At 55.8% G+C, this 10,734-nt stretch overlaps 1 protein-coding gene across 1 annotated transcript in view; it reads right to left on the minus strand.

Annotated features, from left to right (window-relative positions):
- LOC119114754 (uncharacterized) overlaps positions 1–7,085 on the minus strand; it is a 14,445-nt gene extending 7,360 nt beyond the window's left edge. Inside the window, exons 1-5 of the mRNA XM_037238787.1 lie at positions 7,055–7,085; positions 4,074–4,686; positions 3,910–4,021; positions 3,600–3,728; positions 1,873–2,237 (exon numbers count right to left, since the gene is read on the minus strand). Of these exons, the coding sequence (XP_037094682.1) occupies positions 1,873–2,237; positions 3,600–3,728; positions 3,910–4,021; positions 4,074–4,648 (1,181 nt within the window). The 5' untranslated portion in view covers positions 4,649–4,686; positions 7,055–7,085. The remainder of the gene's footprint in view (positions 1–1,872; positions 2,238–3,599; positions 3,729–3,909; positions 4,022–4,073; positions 4,687–7,054) is intronic.
- Positions 7,086–10,734: the final 3,649 nt, after the last annotated feature.

Consider the following 10,734-nt stretch of genomic DNA (forward strand, 5'->3'; position numbering starts at 1 on the left):
GGTCAAACGCACGCCCGCGGATCAGGGCAATCCAAGGTCAAATACATGCCCGCGGATCAGGGCAATCCAAGGTCAAACGCACGCCCGCGGATCAGCGCAATCCAAGGTCAAGCGCACGCCCGCGGATCAGGGCAATCCAGGGTCAAATACATGCCCGCGGATCAGGGCAGTCCAAGGTCAAACACACGCCCGTGTACCAACACATATGTGTATTCTCGACGTGTGTGCGGAAGAACGGTTTGAGTCTGAGTCAAGGTACGTCGTACTACATGGATCGGACGACGAAGTGACGTCAACGACGCACATTACCAAAACACTATCCGTGAGCGCGTGGAATGCCCTCCAAGAAAGCGACAATTCGTTGGGGTTCCCCTCCATCACATGAAGACAGCAACATGACACTTGTGCGCCGCGAGTGGCAAGTTTTGGCGGCCGAAAATGTGACTTCCGGTTCAGTCGCGGCCGGAAGCCACCGACTTCCGGCGCGCGCATGGCCGGACAGACAGCTTTCGGTGAACATTGGCCAGGATGCCCGACGTCTCTGACCGCTCTCCGAGCCAAGCACGTCAAATGCCGAGGAATACATATGCGAGTGACACGACACAAAATGTGACACAAGACATGTAAGTGGCACCTGACATGTGACACGCGACGAAATGTGGCACGTGACTTGCGACACACTCAAGTTTCCGAGCCACGAGACCCGAGCGAACCAACCTATCCGCCTGTTAATACCCTCCAGCATACCGGCGGCAGGCATCCCCACCTGGCGACCCACCGCGGCTGCGACCGGTGCGTCGGCCCGCCGCGCCCCGACAGGTCGCCCGGCGCTGTCGGCCGGCCGCGCCCCGACAGGTCGTCCGGCCCGGCGCTGTCGGCCGACCGCGCCCCGACAGGTCGTGCGGTGCCGGCGCCGCGCGCATGATATGACTCGGAGAGACTGGCCACCGTCGAGGACAGCGCGGCTAATATCGGAGTGGAGCGGCGCACCAGAGCGCGCCGTCCGCCAGCGGCTCTCATACTGCCGGCCGCGGCTCTCAAACCACCCGCCCGCACTGGACGCCGCCACCCCGTCCGCGCAAACAACGAAAAACATAAGGTACCCAAAAAAATACGACATATGCACCGCACACACCGGCGATGAGTGGGCAGCGACCCCTGTCTGGGGCCGGCAGCAGCGACGACCCGTGAGTGAGTGCCGAGGCGGCGCGGCCGGGGCGCGAGCGCGGCCCGCGCCCGGCGCGTCCGCCAGCGGCGGCTCAGCTGCGGCGGCCACGCGCGTCCGGAGCCGGCCGGCCGCCACAGAGAGCTCCGTCTCCAGCGGCCGGCGCAGGCGCCACAGCGGCGCGGCCGTCCGACCGTCTTCCCTCTCGACTTCTGACTTGCTGAGCTTCGACCGCGCCTCCCAGCGGAGACGTCGCAAGGCTCGCTGAGTCCGCTCTCGCCATTCGCGATACACCACGGTCAGCATGCTCCCGCGACCACGAGGCTCCCTTCAACATGGCGCAATCGCCCCCCCCCCCCCGGGAGACGCCAACGCCCGGGATGTGTGGCGCACACGCAATCCCTGCACGAGCCAAGCTCCACATCGCATGAATCATTCCTCAAGAACCCACCCACTCATCCCAGCACACAAGCGCCTCCTACCGGAGCATATGCGGCTCCTTCCAGTGCCAAAGACTCCTGACGAAATACCAGCCGTTTCTGCCTCTCCCCTCCTTCTCCCACCAGGCGCACCTGTCACCCCTCCACGGCCGCCGCCGCGCCCTGCCCAGCCCGGCCGCCCGTCAGCCGGGCGGCGGCGGCTTCTGCGGCGCGCCGGCCGGAGCGGCCGCCGCCGAGCCGGAGGCGTCGCGCCGGCGCAGCGCGGACCGGTCGGCCTGCAGGCTCCGCCGCAGCGCCGCCAGCCGCCGGAACAGCGCCTGCCGCACCGACGCCGTGAACTTGTTCACCAGGCACAGCGCCGACGCCACGGCGAACACGATGTTGTAGAAGAAGACGATGTAGAAGTCGCCCAGCCAGCGCACCTTGCCGTAGTGTCCGAGCAGGTCAAAGTTGGTGATGCCGAGCGTGCGGATGAGCAGCGGCAGCGCCGACGAGATGACCAGCATGACGGCGCAGTTGGCGATCAGCGCCGGCAGCGGGGTGTCGGCCACCGCCGGCCGTAGCCGACTAAACGCCGGCAGCGAGTAGAAGCCGACCAGCGAGGTCAGCAGGAAGTAGCCGATGAGCACGATCTCCAGGGCGGCGCCCACCGGACCCAGGGCCGACAGCGACGTGATGCCCGCGCGTCACCTGGTCACACGGCGGAGCAAGGTCACGGGCCTCTGGGTGCTGGCCACAACGGTCGCAGCAAGGTCACGGCCATCTGGGCCCTGGCCACACTGGGCCTGGTCAACTACCACGGCGAGCAAGGTCACGGCCCTCGGCCACGGCCTGTCCTCTGGGTGGACAGCGGCGCGCCTTTACACACACGATTTCAGGGTGCTATTCTCTTGAACCTGGCCGGCACAGTGGTTTTGGGTGGGTACAGGCACATTTACGCACGATCCAAGAGCTGTATTTTGGGTTCCTGCCGATTGATGGGCTTGCATTTTCGGCTTATTTGGGCCCCCTTCGGTGCTTTGGCGAGGACACTCTCGGAGGATGCATGGCACTGATCACCATGCGGTTTTGACATACTTCGATCTCAGCTTCAATCATCCATCACCAGCACCAACTCTGAGACGCTTACAACATCAAGACAAGGCCAGAGACTCCCGAGGTTACACGGAGAAGCACCCCGAGACCGAATCCCAGCGTTCTGCTGGTGCCAGGGAATACGTGCTGCCATCTGTGGCCACCTCCGTTAGAAACAGATGCGAATGCACAATAGGACTATTGATCTCACAGTTCCTGTTCTTTTTCACAGTTCCTAGCCGGAGATATGTGGCCACAGTAAGCGCCAGCCCTCCGCGAACAAAGGGAGACGAAAGCTCCCGAAATCAACCTGGACGCCGGTGCAGAGGTAGCACCGCTTCAAACTGACAGTCAGGTACAGATAAACCGGAACTAAAGAGGGCAGCACCGGAGCATGCAAATGGACGAACGTCTACCACAATTCAGAATGGGCATGAACGGCACGAGATAAGCACGCGCATCCCAGACCGTACCCACGAATGGGAGTAGAAGAAAAGCTTACGAGGCTTCGGACTGCAGGCACGGCACACGGCAAGTTAATGGAGAGCAAAGCCAAACAATATACCCAGGGGGCACATACGTTACCCACCTGTCTGGCACAGGTGGGTAGCACGTATGGCGTTGCCTGTCTCTATATGGCGTTGCTTGCCTCTCACCCTGGCAGGAAGGGCGGGCGCCGCGGGGAATCGAAACCCCATACCTCTGGTCTTCTCTCTTCTTCTCCAGATCTCCAGACTTCTTTCTCATCCTATGATCAGGCTTCTCACCCATCCCACCGTCAGGCTTCTCACCCGTCCCACCGTCAGGCTTCTCACCCGTCCCACCGTCAGGCTTCTCACCCGTCCCACCGGCAGGCTTCTCACCCGTCCCACCGGCAGGCTTCTCAGCCCTGCAGGCCGTCTCTCCCGGCCCCGACTCACCTGCTGCGTGCTGAGTGGTAGCGCCTTGACGCCGACCAGCAGCTCCACCGAGTTCCGCAGCACCATGAACTCGGCGGCGGCCGTCAGCGCCAGCAGCGCCAGCATCACCAGCGGGTAGCCGAGGTTCCGCTCCAGCGGTGAGGCGCGCCGGCGCCGCTCCAGCCGCGCCAGCTCCTCGCGCACGGCCGCCAGCCGCACGGCCGGCTCGGCCTCCTCCTCCTCCGGGCAGAGGAGCGGCTGGGGCGCGGCGGCGGCGGCGGCAGCCAGGCGGCGTACCAGCGCGGCCGCCTCCAGCCGCGCCGCCGCGCACCGCTCCTCCACGGTCGTCCATGAGATGCGGCCGCACCAGCAGCCGGCCCACCAGGTCGAAGAGGCGGGCGAAGCCGAGCGGCGTGCAGAGCAGCAGCAGCAGCACGCCGAAGCTGGAGATGAAGGAGTAGAGCAGCGGCAGGTGCGCGGTCCACACCGTCCTGCAGGCTGCGCCGGCCGCTCTCGCCGTCCAGGAAGGCCGACAGCACGTACGCGATGCCGACGACGAGGACGGCGAGCAGGGAGAGCACGGTGAACGTCTCGTAGACGCGCGAGAGGAGCCCCTTGCGTGCGCCGGCGAAGCCCTCCGACTCGGTGAACAGGTACGCGAACGGCAGCAGCACGAACAGCGACAGGTTGGACAGCAGGAAGATGTACTTCCAGATGCCCTGTATCAGCGAGCTGTTGAGCCACTGCATGTAGTACGAGTCCGGGTAGTAGAGCAGGATCTCGTTGGCCGTGATCGAGATGGGCAGCAGCAGGGCGGCGCCGCCAGCCAGCGCCAGCGAGAACGTGCAGAGCAGCAGCGCGGTGCGGTGTACGGTCGCCTCCTCGTCATCACGCACGGCGTACTCGGCCTGCTCGCGCCGCGCGTACCGCTGCACCAGGCCGTACGCCAGCGCCAGCAGCAGTACGAACAGCAGGAAGGTGACCACATACTCGCGCACCAGGATGTGGAAGGCGCGCTGCCAGGGGTCGCCGGCCGTCAGCGCCTCGGGCGGCTCGTCGGCCAACTCCATCAGCGGCCGGTGGCCCGGGGCCCGGCGCGCACGCCCGCCTGCCGGGGCGACAGCAGTCAGTAGACAGCCAGCGTACCCGGCGACCAGCAGCGAATGGTGCGGCCCGATACGCTACGTTGTGCTTTGCCACAAAGAAATTCCACAGACGTAGCATATTCACACCAATAAAAAGAGGACATGTCATCTATTCGTCAGAGTATAAATGTGCGTTGCTCACTGTGGTACATGCTTTATGAATGTCAGCTTATTCGACGGCACATGCATTCCACTTATCTATTTCACATCAACGTGTCTGCTGCTGATTGGCCATGGGGGATGACCAGACATTATGCCAGTTGACAGGGTCAAACCCATGGCTTTTCATGTCTGGTGAAGTACAAGTGTGTGATTAGGGCTTTACAACACACTCAGCTGCTGAGGCTGTATGACATCACCTGCCTCTCACCCTGGCAGGAAGGGTGGGTTCAGCTGGGAACTAAACCCAGCACTCCTGGTTTCCCAGACATGTGGCTGAGCCACTGCACTATCAGTGCCACAATAAAATGGCACCAGAAGCGCAGTCAGAGAACCCAGATAAACAGGGTCAAATTCCACTCAGGGCCTGCTCTTCCTGTCAGGGTGAGAGGCAGGTGACACTGCATAGCCTCAACAGCTGAGTGTGCTGTTAAGTTGCCAGGACACACACACATCAATAAAATCACATATCAATAAAACATATTAATAAAATCATATCAGTCAGTTGCACACACATGACCATAGTCAAAGGAAATTGTTTGGGAAGGAAAGCAAATCATATTGTCACACAAATTAAAACTATACATCCTATCATCCCCTCCTATACATGTGGTTATCATTTTAAGTGTGCATGATGTGAAACATAAAAACTTCTGAATTGTATTCATTATCAGTCTGGCTACCAAGCATGCCATGTGAAATAGCAAGTTCGTGCGGTGTGGGTGAAATATGAATTAAACAAAAACTGAAGTGAAATTTAAGATGTCTGGAGATGCATCATCAAATGGATTGGATGGTGCACTCAAGCTGATGTGCAACATGCTTGAAAATTGCATCAGTCAGCGAATATATAATGTGTGAGATCTGAAACACTTAACCAGATTATGCTGCAAAGGTTGATTAAATCATATTAGCACATTACAGGCTCTGACAAGCAGGCCGGGCCAACATCTGTGTATGCAAAGGCATACCCTGCCTGCAGCAAGCACAGACACATGCCAAAGCAATTTATTCTTAGATTCTATCACACAGATCATCCCTCTCAGTTTCATATTATAAGGATGTGTATTGAATACACATTCAAATGATGCATCTCAGGCATATATTCCAGGGTGGTATTGATAGAATAAGATCCTCAATGATCTTGAAGAAACATCAGCTATCAATTTAGCCTTTTAAAGTGCTTTAAATTTCAAGCTTGCTGCCAAATGGAAATACTGGCCTGATCACGCATGTTACTGGTTAGCATCTTACATTCCATATTTGCAAACCACTACGAATGGGGATCAGGCCTGCAAATCAACCTATGACTTGCAAAAAACCTAACCTGTTGTGAAGGTTGAGCTCTAATTAGAACTCCACCATTTTCAGCTCCTTTGAGGTGCAGAGAAATGTGTAACAAATCTCATTTAGATTTAATGACATGCTCAATGCTGACTTATAGGCTGTTTCGCCGACAGGTTGACAATGACATGCTCAAGTGCAATGTTTCTAAAAATAATTATAACCCAGCACACATAACATCAAAGAACCAGCCAACAGCCTCTACCACAGTTCTCCACTGCCCATCAGCTTTCAGGCTGCTTGCATGTATGGTCTAAGTTGATTTGATCTCAGATCGCAGGCTGGGATAATGCACAATAAACAGAGCAACCGCATGTATGATTCAATCTAGATGCAATGCAATGCAAACAACTTCCAGTCTCACTACCCAGACTACCCACTACCCAGACAGATGTTTCCAGCTGAGCATCACATACCACTCTCTAATGAAGGGATTCCTACACAACATACTGTAGAGAAACACCAAATGCTGATAGAAGTGGTGTAAATTGCAAAGGAAGCCTCCATAGTTCACAATGACAAGGATCAGAATGCACATCTCCACGACTGTTCCTCCCTTGATGATCCCTGTAACTCCTGGTTTTAAGTGACAACAAAGGAGATCCTGAGGGTATATTCGTCCAGAATAAATATCGCATCTGTAAGTATGAACTATATAAAATTGCTACCTACCTATAACCTCACTACGCATCAGTTTCACACTCCAGGGTGAAATGACTTCTCCTAAGGCATTCCTTCTCCCGGCCTCCAATTTCAATCCAGCTATTATAAGCAAGCAATAAACTTGGCCTACCACACGTGCCTATTAAAAAAATCGAATACACCTACCATTCTTGCCACGGCACGCATCCTCCGGGACCGCTCCTCCCCACAGCGCTCGCGATCTTGAACTGCCTCAAACCAGGCGCAAAGTTCAGTGAACGTGGCGCAGATCGAACAATGATTGTCAACTGCGTAAATTGAAATATCAAACGGTTTAAGCATGAGCGCGAAAAAACACCACGGAAGTGGTGCAAACACCCTACAACTAACCCCAGTCACACTACGGGTGTATTGCTGAATGTGCGCTGGCACGAAGTCAACAGCAAGTCCGATCGGTCAAACAGACCCGTCAAATCAGCGCCGGGTCTCAAACTGGAAATGAGTAGTTTTTTTTAGCAGTTTTTAGAGCCGTAGTTTCGCAAGATGTGATGGGAGAGGGGCCGACTAGCGAAAAATGACTCAACCTGCTGTCAAAAATACACCTTCAAACGGTTTTTGTCGGAATCGGGCCACTCTCTTCTCAAAGTTGTGAAGCTGGAACCGAAATTGGGGAGGGGCCTCGGCCTCCCTCTATCTGAATAGCGAATTACAACCGTGACCGAGCATAAGAGGAAAGACCGCAAGGAAGGTTATGTGCGAATCACTTGTCCCACACATTCCAGATGAAAACCGGGGCTGACGGGACAGAACAGCCTTTGTTTGCGAACGCATGGAAATCCTTCCAGCGATGCATCCTGCAACTTGTGGGCAACGTGTGCGTGACCATGCGAACGCCTGCCGTGTGTACTGAAGTGAAGTATGCAATATTTGGCACGCAGTGGTCTTGCAGCATCTCCAAGGCGGAGGCCCACAGGCTCCTCTATGCAAGTTGAGATGTACAAAACAGGACTTCGTTGAGGCAGCTGCTCGCCTCTGACTCAGGACTAGCAAGTGACGCCCCATGCATCTGGACCATCGCGGGGGCTGGAGCCATTCCAAAGGACTTTGAGAAAACAACAAACGGCAAGAATATATTTTTAGGTACTTGTAATGTAACGCATTATTGATAGCACGTATTTTTGTTATATTCTGTCCAGAGCACTCAACATACTTCCCATGTTTTACCATGTCAAACGCATATGTAGTAGTGTGACGATCTCGCGTTGCTGGCCAGCGCTTCGCGCCAGTCCTCATCGTGAAATACCACATTGCAGTTAGTGGCCACATCCATGCATCGTGATTCAGTTTAATGCACACTTGCTCCGCCTGCCACACGGTATAGATGTGCGGGCCCGGAAGAGTTCGTTCGGCGTTCACCGCAAAGCAACCCCGGCACAGCGCACCAGGAAAGGGAAATATGCTCACTGCATATGTATGTGTTTTTATTGCCATGTCCATACTCGGCCGAATTTCGAACTTAACACTCAACTTTCTGACGCCAAACCTCGATACTCGTCAAAGAACCCGCCTCATCAATAAACCGATATCAAAACATACTTCGCTCAAGTCAAATTGTAGCGTGCAGACATTGATAAGATACGAAGGAACGTAAAGGCCGCAGAGTCCTACCCTCTTTGGCCCGTCCCCAAAAACCTACCCCAGACTGGCCACGGTGCAGAGCGCCTCAAATGGCCGACCTCTGCGGCTTGAATAGCGATTACGCCGGAGTGATGTAAGCATTTCCATCGCGCATGCGCACCACCCTGCTATAGCATCTGGAACAGATTCGGAGTTGTTTTTTCATCGCTCGGCCGCCGGCCTCGGCTTCCCGAGCCAGCGCGCGCGCCAGCCACCCTCTGCCATCTAGCGAGACTCCTCCGAATGAGCCGAACCTCCGTGCTGTTTACAGCCGAGGCCCTCGCCATACGCAAAGGAATGTTGTGCCCGTCAACGGTTCCGAGCGCCCGCACCACGTCGACCGCGGAACGGCCACCCGAGCGCCGCACCGCCGCGGGTGAATGTGTTTGCAGGAGGGAGTTGGTGACGGGCTCCAGGGTCGGCTTTCAGCAGGCTTGGTCAGCGTTCAACCGGCGCGGCTGGCTGTGTTCATGCCTCCGGGCATTGACCACGTGACCCGGCCGAGGTCGCGTGTGCGGGCCGGGGGACGGCAAACTTGGGATAGGGACGGCCGGGTGTGGCCGAGAGTCAAAGGGAGTGTTCCACATTTAGATGGGCGCTGGAACTGAAAGAGCCGTCTAGAAGACCTTTTGGTGGTTCACGATCCCGCCCCTATTAAGACATAAGCCTATCTCATTTCTGAGCTATCAGCCCGCGGAAATGGGGAAAGACACATCGGAGTAAGTATGTTAAAGTCGCCTTGATGTTTATGACGTCATAATAACGCCATTCAAATCCTGCCATTCCACTAGCCATGCGGCGATTCAAGCCAAGGAAGTATGATTGCTGAGGCGTTCATATCTGCCGTTTGTGAACACGATTTGCAGATTTTACGGCCGTCAATTGGCTCTTCATCAATGTTCTGCACGGTGCCCTGACGTCACCATGACGCATTGAGGAGCATAGTTACTCATTATAGAGTTGTGCTGTCCGGAGCTGTCTTCTCCACTTAAGAAGTATACGAATAGAAGAATTTGTTTCATCATATCTGATGATTGCTACCATTTCTCACATGTGAAACATTCCCTTTAAGCTGGTCTACGAGAACCGACTGTAAATACAAGTGTCCGAAGTGAACCACAGTCTGCATTTGGTGGCAGCGAAGTCAACAACGCCCTGGAGTTAAGACATTGGCTTCTTCTCTCGCGCTACATCGGCTGCGTGCTTTGACAGCGCGCGTGTATGTACCGCGTAATGTACCTCGCGCTCGGACAACACGCCTGTGTCGACAGTGCGTTCGGACAGCGTGCCTGTGTCGACGGTGCGCTCGGACAGCGCGCCTGTGTCGACGGTGCGCTCGGACAGCGCGCCTGTGTCGACAGTGCGCTCGGACAGCGCGCCTGTGTCGACAGTGCGTTCGGATAGCGCGCCTGTGTCGACGGTGCGCTCGGACAGCGCGCCCCGACGGCGGACGGCTGCGTTCGCGACGTCTCTTCAGTTTCCTGGCTTGGAATCAGGCTTTATTTTAGTCGGTATTCAGGTCTGTTTTCATGCTGTCTTTTTATGCGCTGTTTTGACACGCTGGGTTTGTAGAATTACTGTTGTACGATGCCAGACATGGACGAGGACAAATCAGTAACGTGGACAGTTCGCACGACTTCCACCCACGTGAACGTGGCTTGCCTCGTTTTCCTGAGGATATATGTGTTGGTCATTTCCTGGACGATTTTGGCAGATATGCCCGACTGCAGATATGAAGTGATGTCCGAAAGGTAGATATTCTTTCCTTGTGCCTTTCGGGCATTGGCGGAGATGCATACGATGCGTTACCCAGGGACCAACAGTGGACTTTTCAGACAGCAACTAATGGCATCCGGACATCGTTCTTTTCGCACAGCACAGTGGATTATCACTTGGATTTAAGGGGCCTCAGGTATGATCGTGCCAAGTCTCTGGGGATAACTTTTCCATGCCATTTCGTAAACATGCTGCCAATGCGTTTCCCAACCAGTCAGCTGATGGTCAGAATGAGTTGCTGTTTAACCACTTGCTCTCAACACTGCCGGATGAATATCATTGGGCTGTGATCGTTGACGGCATTTCCTCTGCCGATGCTGCCGTGGCAAACGTCGGACAAAAGCGCAGCTTATGCCTATCCTTAGATGCAGCTCTGGCGCTTCTGTTGGCACGCTAACTGCGGCAGACAGAAG

The sequence above is a fragment of the Pollicipes pollicipes genome, unplaced genomic scaffold, assembly GCF_011947565.3.
Source record: "Pollicipes pollicipes isolate AB1234 unplaced genomic scaffold, Ppol_2.1 Scaffold_1600;HRSCAF=1878_pilon_pilon_pilon, whole genome shotgun sequence".
Lineage (NCBI taxonomy): Eukaryota > Metazoa > Arthropoda > Thecostraca > Pollicipedomorpha > Pollicipedidae > Pollicipes > Pollicipes pollicipes.